Source organism: Rousettus aegyptiacus, unplaced genomic scaffold (assembly GCF_014176215.1).
Source record: "Rousettus aegyptiacus isolate mRouAeg1 unplaced genomic scaffold, mRouAeg1.p scaffold_m13_p_8, whole genome shotgun sequence".
Classification (NCBI taxonomy): domain Eukaryota; kingdom Metazoa; phylum Chordata; class Mammalia; order Chiroptera; family Pteropodidae; genus Rousettus; species Rousettus aegyptiacus.
The window spans coordinates 16,940,116-16,960,272 of record NW_023416311.1 but is presented as its reverse complement, the minus strand read 5'-3'; the positions used below and the strand labels follow the sequence as shown (position 1 = coordinate 16,960,272).

The window sequence follows — 20,157 nt, the reverse complement described above, 5'->3', positions numbered from 1 at the left end:
TCTCAGCATCTGAGAATGTCGGTTCCTAACCTTTGGCTAATAACAGAAACATCCTTTGGTCAGCCTTCTTCCTGCCCTAGGCAAGGGGCCTGCAAAGCCAACCCTCGGGTCCCTCTGGCCCCACACACAGCTAAGCTTCCTACTAGATGCAGTGGGATGCTGCACCTGCTCCAAGAGGTCAAGGTCCAAAAGGCTCACCTTGAAATGTCAAACAAATGTAGGAACATTTTATGGAAACAGGGACTAAAACTCCCAGGATACTGGTGGAGGTGTCTGTGGACCCGTCTGTGCTCTGGGCAGGCAGAAGCACGAGGCGGCGAGGAGCAGACGTGGAACCCCTTGCACACCCACCAGCACCTACCCGGCCAGGCCCTGGACAACCTCCCGGGCCACACCATAGCCCTGGACTTTAATGAAAACACAAAATCCAGAATGCCTCCTTTGAAAAGTCCTACCTCAGTCTCCAATGTCACTAAGTCTCACAGCTTCCTGTCTCTCATTTCTGCTCTGAGAAAATCTTTCTCAGGGATATGTTGGGAAATCACCATCTGTGTTCTACGCTGCCTGATCAGTAACGGAAACTCATCCTCCCTTTCTCAGCTCCAAGGTGCAGTGTATATCCTACAGGAGCAGGAGCAGGCCAGGCCAGACCCTCGAGGCCAACACGGACCTGGTGGGATAAGGTCAGAGGGAAGGCCACAGGCCAAGGAGGTTCTTGGGTGGTCATAGAGCTGTTGCTATTGCCAGGCTGGGACAGGTACAGGGGAATACACAACTGTCCCTGGATTCCTTGGGGTGGGCCCAGGACCAGGACTGGTCAGGGTGGGGTCTGGGAACAGAGGGGTTGGGGGTTCACCTGGAAGAAATTCGATCCTGAGCACTAACACAAGAGAACGCCTGGGTGAGAAGGAAGCTAAGTGCTGGGCAGTGGACTCTGGGAGCTGTTTTTGTCAAAAACTCTGATTCCTGTCCTCATTTATACTGATGCCCACAAGGGGGCACTGGCTGCCTCAAGCTCTGACTGAGGCTGGCCCAGGAGATCAGGCAGCAGCAGTTTAGGTAATCCAGGATCTCATCCCTGCAGCTTTCGAGGGCAGTTCAAGCAGAAGAAACCACAGTCCATTCTCTCTTCAGGAATGTAAAGCCTGTTTCTGGTTTGCTTTTTATTTTAATTCCAGGCTAGCTTGAATTTTGCTGTAATCTAATCCTAGCTGAGGCATGCCGTATTCCCACTCAGAGTAAGGCAACGGTTTCCAAGAAAGAGATTTCTGATACCAGCCAACCGAAGACCAGAGGACAGCAATTCTTTTATCGCAGAGAAAACATCAATGTAATCATGTGGGAAAGAAAGACAGGGTAAACTACGAGACCAAAAATCCCACTGTAGGTCAAGTTCTCCAGAGCAGGAGGACCAGAAACCAAAACTACCACTTAGTGAGGGATGTTTAAGGCTTCCCTGATTTCCTCTAACACCCAGAGGCCACCAAAATAAAAACAAAGAAAACACTAACTGCAACGTACCTCACAAAGGACAACTTTCCCTCCTTTATAAAGACACCTACACCTTCCAACAGCAAAGCCAGGAATCTGAGCAGAGAGCTCACGGAGATGACTCAAACATGCGAAGACATGGATGACTGCATTCAGATAAAACTGTACTGAGATATGATGCTCTACCCATTATATTGGTTAAAACCCAAAAGCTCACCAAGACCTTGTGTTGGCAGGCATTTCACGTGTTGCTGGTGAGAGTGCGGACTGAGGCACAATCCCCACAGACGGAAATGCATTTTACCTATGCGGCCTAGCAATTCTGCTTTAAAAAATTTATGTTATGGATAGAAGGGCACACATGCAAAATAACACATGCACATCACTGAGCAGTATGTCTCACAGCAGTAGAACGTGGAACCAACTAAATGCCCAAGGGAGGGGAACAGGTAACTACGAATGAGAAAGTCCTTATTTACCAGTACGGTACAGGTAAACTGGGAGGGCAACAGGCTAACAGGACGCACAGTGTGCTACCCCTTTGCGAAAGGGAGAAAGTGGGTCAGTGTTTGCCTGTGTGCACCTTAAACCCATCTGTGAGGGAGGACACATGACACGTGGTTGCCGCTAAAATGCATCCTGCACCAGGATGGGAACCTGGTGGGGGTTCAGCAGGAGAGAAACTCAACACTGATTTTCAGACTCGATGGATACGTGACCTTTTCAAAAGCTCAAGTTAAAATAAAAAAAAGGAACAAAAACTACCAAGTGTTTACAGGAATTATTACTGGGTATGGGATTATAGGTGACTTTTATTTTCTTTATATTTTTCTATTATTTCCTAAATGCCTATAATGAACACATATTGTTGGTAAAATCGGGGGGGGGGGCAGAAATTAGCATTAAAAGAAGGAAGGATCCTGGACAAACCACTGTCTCTGGGCTTAGATGACAGGTGGTACTGCTGGCTACAGTTCTTAGATCAGGTCTGTCGCCAGTGGGCAGAAGAGTCCACTGGGATGGAATGAAGCCCTGAGAAGGCCAGGAGGGAGCAATGAACTACATGCACTTACAAAAGAAAATATGGGAAAGTTAGAGAGGGAGACAAGGAGGAAGAGAAGGCAGAAAGAGGCGATGGGGCAAGAGTGCACTAAAGAAGCCTGCGCCTGTGTGCTGACTGTCCAGCAACGTGCCTGGTGCTCTGTGGTCCCCTCAGCTGTAGGTGATGGCCCCCTGGGAACCAATAAGCCAGGTGCAGGGCAGGAAAGGCAAAACTTCCAGGCAGGCTGTCACTTGGGTGCCCACCCTTCCCCCAAGCCTCCCACTCCCCACTGTCCATCCCCCGCTGCAGACCCAGGTCCCAGTTGTAATGGTCAGAGCCACAAGGACACTCTTTAAAATGAAAATAAGTTCTTTGCTTGTCCACATTTAAGAGAATAGGGGCTGAGCCGCAAATATAATCAGAACAACTATGAGGTTTCTGCTGTCTCCAATGCCTACTGCCCTCATATACTGAGTGTCCTAGATCCCCAAGTCCTCCAGAGCAGTGAGGAACATGGAAGCCCCAGCGCCATCTTCTGAGCCTCAGTTTCCTCATGGGTCCCAAAGTGGTGACAGTAACACCCACCTAATGAAGGTGGACTCAGAACTTGGCTGTGTCATGCTCAGTAAAATGTCACCTTGCATGTAAGGACTTAAAAACACTTTCAAGCTCTAATGTATAACTTCAGGTTCATTTCCTGGTTTAAGAGAAATCTGCAGGTGACTGTCTCAGCTGGGCACACACCACTTAGCAAAGGGGCTGGTACTTCCTGTCCTCTCATGCCCCATCTCAGTGGCACAACAGGAGAACAGCACCCAGCAGAGGAGGTCTCATCTTCACATTCCACTCAGGCAACAAGGCTCAAGATAAGGAGGTGCACAAAGCACACGCCACCCACCCGTCTTACCTGTCATAAGCTTCTTTGAGGTCCCTGGCCAACTTGCACTTGGGCAGGATGTGATGGAATGGGGACTGAGGACCATCATTTGCTGCAAGAATTGCAACACAAAAGGATTTAGAGCCTCCAAAGCAAGGAAACTTGCATAGGTTAGAATAGAAAATACCTTTAAAAATGAGTTTTAAAAAAAATCTTAAGTAACTTTAAACCACTATTTCCCACTACTTTTTATAAAATATTTTTACATCCAGTTGAATTAAAATTAGACTTACGCTGATCTGTTCAACCATCTTTATATAAATTATTTGTATTTAAACTCTACCGCTGGCCCCACCTAACCCTGTAGTCGCAGGCATCACAGGAACAAGACATTTCACCGGCTTCTCCTCAGATCACCGGAGCCGTCTTCTGCCTCGGTAACCACATATTTCCATGCCTCACCTCACTCTTTCCCCCACATGTTTACACTAATGTGATTTTTTTTTTATGACTAACAGTCTTTTATTACTCCTTTCTTATAAATGTATAACAAAAAATATATGCACTAAGTTGAATTTTTTAAAATTTCCTGTGATAAAAGTCATAGACTCTAAAGAAAACATTTTTAAAAAATAAGACTTCTAGATTGTTATTAATTAGTATATAACTGGCCAAGATAGAAATATATTATACATCTTGACAGCTAATTGTCAAACATGAAAATTTTTACTGAAAATGCACCTGAGTGGGATAGTTCATGTACAGTGATCACTACTTTTATTTATTGCTAAAATTAGACTGGGTTCACCTTCAAATGTGTCCCAGTTTTGTTTTGTTACAGAGATGCTGACCCGAGAAGATGGAGGTGGAGGTTGTTACCTGTAGGTATCTTTCTGCGCTTTGAAATGTTGATGGTATGCCAAAACCACGTGGCAACCTATCAGCAAAAACTGTTTTTAAATAATTTACCAGCTGATAACTCCACTAGGTCTTCCTTCCCCTTAGCTGAAACCAAAGAACTGGAAAGCAGTCACTTTGCCAGCTCACTATTCCCGCTGGCCCCTCGGCATGTCCTTCGCCCCAGGGAAGCGCGTCCAGCAGCACCAGGGCCGGCAGGCAGTGCCCACCCTGCACGGAGCCATCATGCAGTGCTTGCCAAGGAGGAGAGCGTTTCAGGCTGGGCAGTCAATTTTAGCACATCGGGTGAGGAAAGTGGAACTATGCCCCCCAGGGAGTCTCCCTTTGCACCCAGGGCATGCTCAGCCCAGGGTGAAGATCATGGGACAGCTGAGTGCCTCAGTTTCCATATCTGCAAAACCAGATCGGGGTCGTGCCCGGAAATGCCGCCTGCGCTGCGGTGCTGCCGCACTCACCGTCGGCCACAGCAGACACCTCGTCCTGCAGCGCCAGGATCAGCTTGGCCTCCCGCGTGAGGTACTGGCAGCGGCGCTCCTCGTGCTGCAGCACGGTGGCGATGCGCCGGGAAAGGTTGTGTAGACAGTTGATCACCGAGGGGTCCGCATTGGCCTGCGGGAGAGGCACACGTGACTCAAATGTAGCATTCGTACTCTGGCAATGCACGCACACAGCAAAACCTCAAACCATAAAAGCATTCTCCTGTCCTTTTCCCCAGGCCCCTCTCCCAGTGCCACTACTGTCCCCAGCCTCCTGTGTCCCCTCTAGGGCCCACCCACAGAAACGCCACTCTGCACAGCATCCTATCTTGGGGATGGCTGCCTGAAAGGTGGCACAGCAATGGCCCTGCAGGGTCCCCCGGTGTGGGGGGTGGGGAACCAGGCATTTCTAACAAGAGAAAATCTCCCACATCACAGAACACCATGCCAAGGCCATCCAGGAAGGCAGGGCACAAATCAGGCATCTACTCTGGGCCACCGCCTACTGTATGACCCTGGGTCATAAGCTCCCATCTGAAAAAGGACAACAGTGGCACCTCTCTCACCTATTAGACATGTCAAGTGCTCAGAACAGAGCCTACACAGAGGCAAAAACCGCAGCGCTATTTGTGGTCACCAGTGTACTGCTGACTATTGGTGGTCGGGACTGGCTATGTGAGAATTCAGTCACACAGCCCCAATTATAACAAGGGCACACGGTATAATAAACAGAAGCACTAGCTAGCTAATTGTTCACGGAACACTCTGTCCTCAAGGTTAAGTAGCTCTTTGCAGCAGAAATGACCCTGGCAAACAGAAGAATCCAGAAGGCTCCAGGCCACTTCCTTCCCCCTGAGCTCCCTCCACACCCCTGTGTCAATTCTGTAAGCTATCAGGGGTCACAGTCGGCCAGGTCAAGGGTGGAGCAGGTGGCTCTGGGGTCTGTGAAGATGCTCCACGGAACAGATAACTGGCCGAACATGACTCAGTGCTTCAGGAGGCCAACAGAATGGCTGAGTCATCCTGTAAGGTAGAGGTGGGGGGAAAAAAGAGGACAAGTGGTGGCACTGATTAGATCCTCTGGTGCCACCTCCCTCTCCTGTTTATCTGGCAGGCAGGGGCCTGCCTGCAGAGCGTCCACAGCAACTTCTGGGCCAAAACCTGGGCTAGACTCAGTAAAAACCTGGAGCTGGGGAGATTTTCTAAACTCCCAGCAGATCTCATGTTCACAAACAACTCACACCAGGCAGCACACCTGTGCTGGGAAAAGAACTGAAGGTTGCTCCCATGCCATGCCCGCCACCGGGCCGCAGCCCTTCATGTCGAGGGCATCCCCTCAACAGTGTCCCCTGCAAGATTAAGGAACTGTAGGGTCTGAGATACAGGGTATATACAATTGTCTCAAAACAAAATACATTTTTAGAAGAATCTGTGTAAAAATACTCCCACAGCAAAAAAAGAGGAAGGAGAATGATCCTGAGCACATGGTTATACCCTGAAGTAATCAAGTCCCACTTGAGAACCCATCCCTCTGCTAGAGGTCCCACTGGCTGGGGCATGACAGTGGTGTAAGTCAGATGCCCAAGGCCTGTTTGTTCCACATTCCCAGATGTGCGAAGTGGTGCTTACCCAGGCAGGGATTGACAACCAGCACTGACGGAGTGTGCCAGGGAGTCCTGTTTGGCTGCGCAGGCATCGCTCAAGGTGTATGCAGAGCCCAAGGCTATGTGTGGCCACGCTGAGAGAGCTACCACCCAGCCCGTGCCAGCCCTGAGTGGGAGCTCTTAGAAATGCCACACTTTCCCCATACGTGATGGAAGGCAGCATGACGTTTACAGCATTGCCTATGAGGCTTTCTTACTCCCAAAACATGTACCTAAATGTAATCACGCCTTCGGAGCTAAAGGCCAGTTTGCAGAAAATACAGGGACAGAGAGCAAGTCTGACTGCAGGATAAGATGAGTCTAAATATGGAACACTTGAAGGAACAAAGGGAGGGGAGAGTCCTAGACTGACGAGACCTACAGACGGAATACCACATGCTTATTGGGTTGGGTTTTCATTCTGGCTCAGACAAGTCAACTGAAAAGAATGTGGCAATTGGGGAAGTTTCCATGGATCACACAATAGTTGATAATAACTTATGAAAATTTCATCAGGTGTGAAAAGGGTATCCTGGTATAAAATAAATGTCCACATCTCTATAGACATGCCTTCTGAAGTATGTAGGAGTGAACAAACATGAGGTCTGGGACTTGTCCTGAAATATTTGAGCAGCAAGGTGGAGAAGGTAGGTAGATGGAGCAGCATGCAAGGCCAACTGCTGTGGGATCTCAGAGATAGGCGTAGGAGGTTCTAAAACTATCGTCACTAGTTTGGGTTTTGTTTAAAACTTTTCAAAGTAAAAAAAAAAAAAGTATACATTTTCATATGACTACTGAAAAGAAAATAAAAACTTGTCCACCCTAAAATACCAACTCTTTACATTATTTAAAATTCCTCCCACTCTTCAACATTATGGCCTATGCTATCTGAAGTCCTACACTACCTTGTTTCCTACGGCTTTTACCTGGCAGTAATCTACACTCCTCCAGGTTCTAATACCATCCCCATTTCTCATCTTTAATGGTCACAGAACAAGCCACTGTATAATAATCACCACCTTGTCTAATCCTTCCCCAACTACTGGATACCAGGATTATCTCCAGCCTAGTTATTATTATAAAAGTCTTTACCCAATTTAAAAATGTTTGTTTTGTTGACTGCTACGTCCAAGGGTGTCATATATTCTGCTATCACAGGCTGCCCAGAGGGGAGGGCCTGCCTGCAACATCTGGGGTGGGGCTGTGGCTGCTTCTCACCACCCATCCCGCACGGGCTATCAGTGTTGACAGGTGGACAGCATTCATCATGGTTTTTGTTTGCTTGTTTTTTTACTTAACTGAGTTCTCTTTGTGGATGTATTATGAAATTTTATAAGTAATACAAGGATACTGTGAAAATGCAAACACTACAAAAGTGTATAAAGGAAGAAGTGAGAATCTCTTCTTGGAACCTCGTGCCCAAGGGACAGTCACCACTAACAAATCATTTTATTCTAACTTGTAGTTACTTGCTTATCAACAAGGAATGCTAGTTTTAAAAATTAAGCTCGACTCTAAAGGAGCTTTTCTCTAGAAATTTGATTATGAACCATTCACAGTGAGACCTGTGGTCCCCACTCCAAAAAAGCCACAATGAAAAAAAAACACCTTGAGACTTAGAATTGCATCTAATTTTACAGGTTTCCTTTTTTTCGCAGTCTCATTTCTACCACTCTGAGGTTTTCAGAGCACACACTGTTCCTTGTCACTAAAACCCAGTCACTTTCTCACTCATATTTCTGCATAAAAGCCATTACTGAGATCACATGACCAGCCAGAAAGAACTACTGGGTTCTGTGGTGAAAAAGAAGTTGGGATATTTCAGAGGAATGCCATTATTTAACATATATTCCAAAGTCCCTTCAAAATATAAGCCAGACCTTACCTAGGAATGCTATTTATATTTTGACAACTTTATTGAAAAGGAATTTCCTGTAACTAGTGAAAACACAACTTTGGTCAGTGCTGGGAACTGCTTTAAGAACAATTAGGCTTAATCATTTAAAAAATGAAAAATAAAAAACATCGGTGAGGAAATGTAAAATAACTGGAACCCTTGCTGGTGGAATGTAAAATGATGCAGCCACTCGGGAAAACAGTCTGGCAGTGTATCAAATGGTTCGATGCAGAGCTATCATACAACTCAGCATTCTGCTCCAGGTATATACCCGAAGGAAATGAAAACATGTGTTCATACAAAAATTTGTACACAAATGCCCTTAATATCATTGTTCATAATAGCCAAAAGGTGAAAACAACCCAAATGTTCATCAACAGCTGAATGGATAAACAGTGCGATCCAGCCATACAATGGAATACAATTTGGCCATAAAAATACAGTACTAATACACATTACAGTAAGGAATAATCTCAAAATCACTATGCTCAGTGAAAGAAGCCGGACACCAAAGGTCACAGGCTGTAGGATCCCATTTATATGAAACGTGCAGGACAGGAAAATCCACAGAGACAGAAAGACTGGTGGTTTCCAGCAGCTGTGGGAGAAGGGACAGGGAAGTAACCGGTCTCCTTTTACAGCAGCGAAAACATTCCGGAACTAGATAGTGGTGATGATTATACGACAATGTTACTAGATTCCACCAAACTGTGCACTTTAAAATGGTTAAAATGGTAAATTTTATATGTATTTAAAAAAAAAAAAAAAGCAGGAAACAATGAGTGCAGACCAGCGCCATGGCCACAGCAGTCTGAGCTCTGAGTCAATGACAGTCACTGGAAATGAGCTGGTGCTACTCCCCCCGACCCTCCTCCCTGATCTGCCCATGATCTTCAGCCATTTATGTAAACACTCACCCTCAGTGCGAATACCACATTAAAAAGAATCATGGTGGGAGCTTCCCTCTTCGGGGATGGGTCTGTTTTAGAGACCTGTAAAAGAGGCATAATGGTAATGAATGAGAGCCACCACTTCTGAAGGAGAGCTGTTTAGAGTTATTCTACTTGAGGCATGAGAAGTTTCCAGAATATAGCAGAACCAGAGAAAAACAGAATCCCAGGGTCTTGGAGTAGCAACTGGTGCCTTTGCACAGACAAGTGGTGGCTGCATGGACAGGTGAGTCACTGCTGAAATAAGATTAGGAAAGTCAGTGCTATGACCCAAAGTGACAAGGCTGCCCCAGTTAACTGAAGTGAGCTGAGGTGCGCAGAGGAGACAAGATGGAGAGGGGCTCAAGTGGATAGTGTCCTCTGTCCAGACCACCCCCGCTATTGCCACCCCTAGTGTCCACCTGAGTTTTCCAGGCTGTCTCTGCCAGGTATGACAAGTACTAGGGACGACTGAGAGAGAGCAGACAGGCCTGCCACTCTGGCATTCAGCCAAGCTGGGTCACAAACGCCAAGCTGACTACAATGTATTGCCACTAGGGGATATCAGAGTCCAGGGCCCTAGCTCTCCGTGGGCCATCCCAACTGTCTCCTCACCACCCTGCCTGTCACTCCAGTTTTGTAGGGTATAACTGCTGGCAGGCTGCCAAATCTCCCCTACATTACCCACAGGCCATCAGTCAGGACTAAATCCAATCTGCAGGGACCTTGGTGGGGGGGGGAAGGGGCTGTCCATGGGGCCAGGTGCACTTAGCCATGGCCCCATGTCTTGGCACCTCCAACCACATTTTGACCACTCACACGTTCTTTTCATGGGCTTAGTCACAGAGAAGATTTGAGGACCACATCACAGACCTTCACGCGATTTCTGGATCGTATAAATGAAGCTAAATCTTATATTGTCATATTAAAACCCTTCAGAATCTGAGTGATGCTGTTGCTGATTCTGCCTGTGTGAAAATGACTGACTGGCAGGTTCTGGTGTGCAAATCCTCCTGGGTCATAGGGCATTCAATCTTGTTAAAACTCCCCAGTACTGTAACATTTCATTTAGCAGAGAATGTATATGAAAGGTTCAGCATAATAGTAAGAGCTAAATTAATAATAATAATGGCTACGACATCACTTAATAAGCAAAAAGATATGCTTACACCAATTTATATAAAGTTCAAGGGGTTGACAAATGCTCTCGATGTATATATACATTACACACATACACACACACACACACACATATATACGTCGTGTGTGTGTGTGTGTGTAAATAAAGGGGAAGGCTGAAGTCAGTAGAGACCCAGAATGCAAACAGCAAAAGCTAGGAGCAGGGATTGAAACTCCGGGGGCAAGGATGTCTGTCTCTCCCAGGAGCCTCGGGGCCTAGGAGGATGTGTGACTGACAGCGAATACTTGGTCAGGTTTGCCGTATGTTGGCTGCCTTCCCCAGAACCAGCATCAGCCGCCGTTCTCTGAGCGCCCAGACCAGGATGGGCCATGTCTGCCCAGGGAGAACCCCACCTATTCAGGAAGCCCTTACCTGCCCCAGAGCATGCTGCAGGAGTGTCGGGTGCCCAACAAACCGCACATTATCAATCTTCAGTTCAAATTTTTGGCCACACATTTCAGACTTGGTTGCCAAAATTGTTGCCAGAATGACATCTGAAAACCTTAAAATTAAAAAGAGGTAGAGTGGAAATAAGTGAACGAAATGTCATAGCCCCATGCCCGCTGCCCTCAAAGGGGAAGGGTCTCAGTATATGGCAGCTTCGTGTGCAGAGTGGCTGTACCCCCACTGATGACCTGGAAGCTTCTATCAGTTGCCTTTTGAAGCAATCCCCGAGATTGGGGGCATAAAATCACCAGAATTACAAGGTAAAAGGCATGAGAAGCATAGACTGAAGGCACATGCTGTCATTTCTTGGCATGCTCTATGAAATTCAGGAGAGAAACAAGTTGCAGTTTGCTTTTAAAGGAGGAACAGCAGCTGAGCTGGCACTGCTCTGAGAGTCACTCTCCTTAAGGCTCACAGGTGGGGGTGCTCTACCGTCAGGCCCAGGTTTACTGGGCTGCATCCCTCCACTCCCAGGAGTCCCCAATCCCTGAGTGCTGAGTAAAGGGCAAGGGGACAGCACTAACTGCAGCGTGCTAATTACCTTCCTTCAGCATGTCTGCCTTCCCTTATCCTGAACACTGAAACCTTCAGTTTTTATTTGGGAAGAAACTTTTAAAATGTGCAAGATATGCAGACCCACTGATACATGAACATAGGGATGCACAGAACTTGAGTGTCACAGAGAAGCAGGAATGATGGCTGTGGCGTAGGTGAGAGCGGATTTGGATACAATCTCTGTAAAACTGCTGAGCTCACCCCCTTGCAAGGTGCATCTGAACACTATGTCTCCTTACTGGCAGCTCTGTTCCTTCCTCCACAGGGGAGATCTGGATAAGGGAGGAGGGCCCAGGCCTGGGGGGACCTCCACTTTAGAAGCACTGATGCACTGTGTCTGAGCTGGAGCCAGAAGGAGACAAGTCCTGTGCTCATTTCTCCACCTGGAGAAAGCGATTCTAACAACCAGGTTGGGAGGGCACATTGTGTTGAGGAAGGTGGCTCTAGCTCCCTTAGGGCCATGCTCTGCTCTAAAAGAGACCCCTGTAGTCCTAGAGGCCATTGAGCACAGACATTCCAGTGCGTGTCCTGGGCCTTTGCTGAGGAGCTATGGCGAATCAGACACCACACCAGATGCTTTTCTCCTGGATGATCTTGTGCAGGGGAGGGGAGCGACTAACACCATACTGCTCCGTTTTCTGAAGAAAAAGGATGGTTTGTTACCAACTGCTGCTTTAGCTCAGCTCAGAAATAGCCAACAGCTCTGGGATAAAAGGATCCAGGAAGCGGGCCAGTTGCTCTGGGCACTTTACACGTGGCAGGGCTTAGCACCTAATGTAAGAGTAACCTGGAGCCAACCTGCAGCAAGAGCTCTGCTGATCAACCAGCACACGGACAAACTGCAAGACAAGCGGCCGTGAGACTCTTTCCAGGGCTCTCCCCCACGGACAGGTGGGTGGCCTAGAACTGTAAAGGCCTTTGCGGGGGAGGATGTCACATTGGTTTCCAGCCTTCCTCCAGAACTGACGTGGTTCTCTAGGCATACTAGGTCACCCTGTGGCCCCCAAGTAAACTAGACACAGAGGGTTCACCTCTTGCACAGTCAGGCCTGCACTTGGATCTTCCGACACCAAGGTGTCAGAGATATTTTGGGAAATGTGGGACCCATAGCCCGAGTGCTTGGCCACCCATTGTGGGCCTCTCTTCCCTGAAATACTGTTCTCTGGAGTGATTAAACCAGAGATAGAAGATTCCAGTGTCTTAGACCAGAGGCGTTATATGCTTTCTTCAAAAACTCTAAATGGCTTACTCTGCCCTGTAACTCTCATCTGAGGGACGGTGACAGTGAGAGAGGGCTCAGGGTGACAAACTCAAGTGAACACTTCTGCCCTAGCAAATGACCCAGTGCCAACATTTCACATCCTATCTGCCACCCGAGGACTCAGGGGCATAGAGATAAGGGATAGAAAACAACCTCCCACTACTCCAGATAGTTCACTTTTTCCTGTGATAGCCAAACACCTCCATTAAAAACCTCTGCTCTGTCATGAAGAGCCACAGATGGGCCTAAGCCCTGTCCCTCAGCCACCAATCCAGGAACCTAAGTTAGTTTGGCTGTGGGATAGGTTTTGAGATTGAGAGGCAAGCAGTGGCAGTCTAGTTCACATTTACAAATATCCAAATCCAAAAATACCCTTCCAAGAGCCAAATAAAAAGCGCTTCCCTCCAAGCCCAGAGAGGCCAAGGTCTGCGGAAGGCGTCAACTGGAAAGCCATGTGCTGCTGAGGCGGCCAGCAGGGTGGTGTATGGCTGCTCTACTTGTCTCAGCAAGTCTCGCCCACAAAGATAGCCACTCACCACTGCAATATTACACACTTATGATGAAAGGAACACCTGAGTGGCTTTATACTTTGTATAGTGTATCTGCTGACATAACACCCACAAAGACACAGAGTTATATAATGATATTTGGGGCAGGAGACATAACTGTTATAAACAGCAAAATGAAACAAAAACAAGTGACAATATTCATTTGCTGTTTCCAAAATTTACAAAAATCCTTTTCCCTTGTTTTGATGATAAAAAGGCCTGGAAATATATTGCACACAATAAAATAGCTGTTACAAAACTAACATTCCCGGAATAATTTAATTAAAAACATATTTAGGAAGAAGAACCAGCCCAGCTGGAAAACTGGCCAAGACCTTCCATTCCTGCCAAGACACTCAGAGCGGGCTTGTCCACAAAAGAGGGAGGACAGCATGGAAAGGAGCTCAATTCTGCCCCCTTCTGTTCTGGGGGGCTCACAAATGCTCTGTGCACCGCCGATGCCCAGAGGAGATACCCTGTCAGGGAGGACAGGAGGGTCCCACCTTATCCATGCCTTCCTAGAGAAGTGGCACATAAACTCCATGGGAACATTTTTGCCTCCAAAGAACACATACAAGAGCATCTAAGCTCAAGCATTACATTTCATACCCAGCCCTAGGGAGAGGCCCCCACTAAACAAAAACCTCTGAGAAACGAAGGCAAGGAACAATAATCAAGGGTCTCTCTAGGGGGACAGTAGGCTAAAGAGACAAGAAACCTACTACCCTCACAGGGCCACTGGTGCCTGCCTGGAGGAGGAGGTTTGAGTGCATGCCTGGTCCTGGAAGTCTCCTGTGCCAGCCAACCTTGCCTAGGCTTCTAAGGTACTGTGAAATAGCTAAATAACTCCAGGTGGAGAAAGGGCACGGGCCATGGCAAGCCTGAGTACTCATTCATGTGAGATCAGGGCAGTGCGGTCCGAGTGAGAGCCTGTGTGCCTCATTAGTCATTCTTCAACATTGAGGGAAATCAGAGTTAAGCACAATTACAAGAAGAAAGGGTAGCAGGAATCAAGACAGAAAGATGGCGGAGAAGTTCTTGGTCTTACCCTGCAACCAATTGCTCATCGGTTGAAGGACATGGCTCGCTGAAATGGGAACAGGACCATCAAGACCAAATAAAAACACACTGATTTTAAAAATCATAAAAATTTATAGTTGTTTTATTAAAACAGTATTAAAGTCTAGCAGAAGTACCACCATTAGCATTAATTGTTGAGGTAAGACTAAGCAACTTACCGGACAAAAAAAGATACAGACACTCCCCAAGTTGAAGACTTTCCACAGTTTTCTCACTAAAGCTCAAATTCTCATACATAAACATAGGCTGGGCAAGAATGAGAGTCCAGAAGCAAGAGCGAGGCTGAAACACCTGGGTCGGAGCCCAGCACCACATGTATCAGCTGGATGCCCATGCGCAAGTATTTAATCTTTCTGACAAACCATCTCAACAAGATCAAATAAGATTCCCCAGAGGAAAAAGCCTTATGAAAACTGCAGAATGCCACCAAATACCTCATTCTTGAGATGCTGTAACCACCAGCATAGCTGACCTGTCTGAGCCTCTGCCGAGGACATGACTGTGGCCCCTTCAGCAGCAAGGCAGTCATGGCAGATCTGTAGGTACATGTGCTGAAAAATGTCTTAGACCTCTGCACTATCCTATCTGGCTTTTTTAAGAGTATATTTAAAAGACTTAAGTTCCTCTACACAGGTCTGTGTCCTGTTACATGCTGCTTTCTGAGTTTCCTGGAAACAAAGTAGGCTGGAGCCCCAGGGTGCAAACAGCGTCAGAGGAGTGAGAACTAGCTACGACACTGTGCCATGTCCATCGGGCTGCTCTGCTAGGCCTGCTGCTCGCCACAGCTCTCACCGAGAATCACACACTGTCAGAGGCCTATGCAAGAGAAACACACAATGAAGAAACCTTTCTTTTCAGCAGCTCTCAAACTTTAGCTCATCAGTTTGTGTAATGGTCAAGGGGTAAGATGTTTTGTGGGCTTTCCCAAAATCACCCAGAAAGTCAAAACCCAAAGAAGCTCAAGTGCAACTCCTACAACCAGACAAGTCTCAATGAAATCCCTTTACTTTCAAAAGGGAAAAGCACACAGGGCTTCCAAGAGTCAGCAGTGTTCCATTTCCTTAATGGGGTAAGGTGGTGACAGGATGTTTTATGGACTTGTGTCTACCCCTCTGAGGGACGCAGAGACATCAGCAAGTACTCTCACCTAGATACACGTTCCCATTACATCTAGACCTGGAGGGAGAGGCAGAGGTGCCTTGCCACCTACAGGCATCTTAGAGAAAACAGCAAAACTGAGGCTCACTGTCTAAGGAATGTGCCCAAGATCACGTACTACAGGACAGGGAGTGAGAATCAGACCTAGAACCCTGAATCTGCACTTGTCCCAGCATGCTGCCCTACAGGGACATGCCTGTGTGGACACCGACATGGACTCAGCTGGGCCAGGAAAGGGAAAGAAGATGCCCAAGCTTAGAGACAACACTGCTTGTCCACATTCTTATGTATTGACCTCAGCTTCAGGAAGTAGGGGCATCTTCTAATATATCTCATCGACATGTGCTATAAAGACAAAAGCATCAGCAGAGGCCCTGGTGGAGACCCATGTACACCTGGTATGGAGGACTTGTGTGTTGTGTGCCAACGTGCACTACACTTCGCCTGGCCAAGGCTTCTGTCCGGCCTAGGGCTTGACTGTGCCTAAAAGCTAGACCCACTGCTTCAAGAAAGGTGGCCAAGCCTGAAAAGGGCAGCAATGCCACCTGATTTTAGTATCCCACAATGAAACCTGAGAGATAAAGGGTGGAGACAGCTCTAGGGAGGTCTTCTAGATGGCGTCTAAAGTAAAATGATTTAAGAGTGTTTTGAAATGAAATCAACTATTCTTCAAGCACCAGCATCTCTTCCTCTGAGTCAGTGGCCAGAACACTGCTTGCAATCTGGGGAAGCCAGAGATGGCCATCCACGTGAGCAGGGCTCATGCTCACAAAAGCCTTTCCAACTGATACCAGGCTTCCTCGTCTACCTCTCCTGATAGCTTTCTCTCTGCCGATGAGGGGGATCCAGGACACAATTAAGCATGAGCTCCCTGGCCCCTAATACTCAACAAACAGGAACACTACTTTTCCAAACTTGAATTTCAAATTTTAGAGACAATGGACAATATCTGTGTTCTTCTCTCCCTATTGAATTCTCACAGGGTTTTTAAAAAAAGTGACAGTTAATTCTCATACCCTGAAACACATCATCTTGATGATTCACCTTATAAAACCAGTCTACCCTCTAAGCCAGTGCTGTCCAACAGAACTCTCCACAGTGAGATAAATATTCTAAACCTATGCCATTCAATACAGTAAGTCACCAGTCACATGTGGCCACTGAGCACCTGAAATGTGGCTAATGCAACTGAGGAAATAAATTTTCAATTTTATTTTATTCCAGTTCATTTCCATTTTAAATGACCACACTGGCCAGTGACTGTAACACTGGGCAGCACAGCTCTGCACTCTCATTTTTCTAGGGCAGGCCACCACCACATTCCGAAGTTACCCATGTGGCCTGTTAACACTGCTTCAATCTGGCAAACTAACGAACTGGAACATTACACTGGCTCCGGAAGAAAAGCACCTTTAAAAACGGCAATCGAGGAAACTGAGAATGGGTATGCTACGCCTTCACCTCTCATATCCCCTGCCCCTCCTGCTGGTCCCTCTTCAAAAGCCTGCTCCCTTCAAAGACAATCATTTATCACGCCAGAGGTCCCTAATCTCACACACACACACACACACACACACACACACACCCCACATTCTTGTAACTGCACAACACTATGGCATCTGTGGTGCCTCATCAGAGAACTGAAGGAAACTGTATTAACACACTGCATGTCAAAAGCCCAGTGTGAGGACCTCAGCCATTTTCCCATGGGACAGTGGAAGCTAAGTCTTTTAGCTCACAAAGGCCCCGGATGTTTAGGGGAACCCAAGACAGGCAATTTACAATCTTTCCTACTGCATCTGGGCCTGTGTTACCATTTACTAAGCTTTGAAATGAACATAAAGGCAGAAGCGGTCACTTCTCACATTTGCATGATAGCCCTTCCCACAGCGAGCAGCAGGGGCACACATAGGAAGAAACAGGACGCACTTTTCATCTGTGCCCTAAAAGAGCAAGGGTCAAATCATGCCTGGCTCTCAGCCCACATCACCACCTGGACAGACTGTACTGTACCCAAGCACCTCCATTTGACTGCTGGGCACATGCCTGAGGAATAAGGTCTGAAGACGGCATTGGGGTCTGCTTTCCTCCATGTTCCTCTCCTAGGAAATAAATGTCTTACAGGGACATGGCCTTACCTGTTCTCCAACTAGTTTTATCAACCACACAGCCCATAGCTGGAACATGTGACCAAATTATGCAGCAAGCCAGAGATTAGCAACACAATCCTCAGCTATGCGCCGAAACATCCACCAAATGGAAAAAAAGGACACTATATTTCTCAAGAGAGAAAACATCTAGGTCAACAGGAGGTGGGGACTTGCCCAGGTCTGGAGGCAAAACTAGTTCCATCACAGACTGACTTCAGAGGCTTACCTGGAGTCACCATCCTGGTCCTCGGCATGATCTCCTGTGTTGTTGACAGCATATCTGCTAAGAGGCTTATCTGAGTGAAGGCAAAAAGGAGACAATGACTAAGAAAACAGGATCCATTCAAATATAGGAGGATTTGTGGAACCATTAAAAGTGATGGTCTCTAAAATGTGGTAGTTACACACAACACTGATCAGCCATGAAAAGGAATGAAGTTCTGACACATGCTACAACGTGGATGAACTTGAAAACATTACACTAAGAAAAAGAAACCAGACATAAAAGGACAAATATTGCACTTATATGAAATATCTACAATAGGCAAATTCATAGAGATAGAAAGTAGATTAGAGGTTACCAGAGGCTGAGGACAGGAGAAATGAGGAGTTATTGCTTGGTTACGAGTTTCATTTGGGGTAATGAAAAATTCTGAAAATAGACAAGGGGTGTTGGTTGTACAATATGTGATTAACGCTACCAAATTATGCACTTAAAAATGGTTAAAATGGCAAATTTTTTACATTTTTTTAACCATAATAAAAATTTTTTCAAAAAAAACTACGGTTTCCAAGAACTTGCAACATAATATTTTTGCTATTATTAAGCTAGGAAAAACTGATATGTATACACCACACACACACACACACATACCATCTCAGTGTATGACATCAACTAGGTTGGGAAAAGCGCAGGCAAAAAAAAGAATTTTTAAATGCCTATATACCAATATTCTTCACATACACAAAAAACAATACTTTGCCAGAGAAATAAAATTTAAAGACTTTAAGGTAAACTTAAGAAGTTCACCATGGGCAAGTTCTTCATGGACAAGAGGCCCATAAAGAAAATGGAAATATGAATAAAGGAGACAAGAATGAATGGAAAACATTCTCGAATGAGAAGATTCAACATAAAGATACCCTTTCTGCCCAGTTAATCAACATGTTTAAAGTGACCTCCAAAACTACACCAGAGGCTTGGGAGTGGGACTTAACATAGTCAATCCTAACGTTTACAAGGAAAAGTAGGCAAGAACTGCCTTATAACTCTGAAAAAGAAAAGTAATGACAGTGACTAATCCTGATAGTATAACATAGTATAAAGTTACAATAATTTATCGGTGTGGAACCCACACATAAATCATTGGGAGAGAGGAGGTCAAAAATAAACCCAAATAAACATGGGAATTTAGTATGTGATCACTGGGAGCAAGTGAATTATTCTACAAAAAGATGTTGAGACTAGGTCATATGGAAGAGAACATTATGTTAGCTCTTGAACCAATCACTCCCCAGCTGTGGGGCCCCATGTTCCCACGTCCTTCCTCACCCAACACAGTGCCTGCTCCACAGGGCTCCAGGAGACAAACAGGAGGAGCACACATGACTTTCAGCAAGTGACCAAAAAATATCAGTTCCTAGTAGGAGCTTTTGCCTTACACCGAGATAAATATATTTAAAAATAAGACAATAAATAAATGTTTGAAAGGAAAACACAAGGGGCTCTTTTTCTTAATACTGGAGAGCAGAAGGCCTTTCAATGTATGACAAAACTCAGAAACTACAAAAGAATAGACTGAAAACATGACTCCATTCAAATCAAAACCCTGTGTGGCAAAAACTACAGAAAGGCAAACTGGCTGAGATGTTCAGCTTTGTCACAAAGGACTCTTTTTATCCTGAATATATATATAACAAGCTCCTTTCAAATCTATAAGGAAAAAAATCAAACAACCCGAGTGGGAATTAGGAGAGTTTATGAATAGGTCATTCACTTAAAAGGAAATCCAACTGGCTCTGAAAACAGGAAAGCATGCTCTCAATCCTAGAGAAATGCACATTAAAACTATCACTGACAATTTTTTACCTATCTCTTTAACAAAGACCGAAAAATCTGATTAAAAATAAATATGCTCATTATATCCCTTCGATCCAACCATCCCATTTCTGGGAATGATCCTACATTCTGAAAAATGATAATATATACAGAAAGGACATTCTCACTGTTTATATTAGCAAAAGATTGGAAACCATTTCAATGCCCATCAACCAAGGGTTGAATAAATAAATCCCATGATTCTGATTGTAATTCTAAATCTATATTCAAGGTGTAAAATGAAAATGAAAATGAAAATGGGACAGAACAGTGTCTAGTGTTCATTTGTGCTTAGAAAGTTAAATAATGTGTATATATGCTTGTATTTACACAGAAGATTCTGGAACGATGCACAGGAAAATGGTAACAGCAGCTGAGGAAACAAATGGCAGGTAGTATGGAAAAGA

The 20,157-nt window shown here is 45.8% G+C and overlaps 1 protein-coding gene across 2 annotated transcripts in view; it reads right to left on the bottom strand.

The window, feature by feature from the left end:
• The window catches only part of NPRL3 (NPR3 like, GATOR1 complex subunit), a 35,259-nt gene that overhangs the window by 13,363 nt on the left and 1,739 nt on the right, over nt 1-20,157 (bottom strand). Inside the window, exons 2-7 of one of the 2 annotated variants that reach the window (XM_016136768.2) lie at nt 17,879-17,948; nt 14,313-14,351; nt 10,826-10,955; nt 9,262-9,336; nt 4,784-4,937; nt 3,441-3,522 (exon numbers count right to left, since the gene is read on the bottom strand). In XM_016136768.2, the coding sequence (XP_015992254.1) occupies nt 3,441-3,522; nt 4,784-4,937; nt 9,262-9,336; nt 10,826-10,955; nt 14,313-14,351; nt 17,879-17,948 (550 nt within the window). The remainder of the gene's footprint in view (nt 1-3,440; nt 3,523-4,783; nt 4,938-9,261; nt 9,337-10,825; nt 10,956-14,312; nt 14,352-17,878; nt 17,949-20,157) is intronic. The other variant, XM_016136769.2, reaches the window with a different exon arrangement.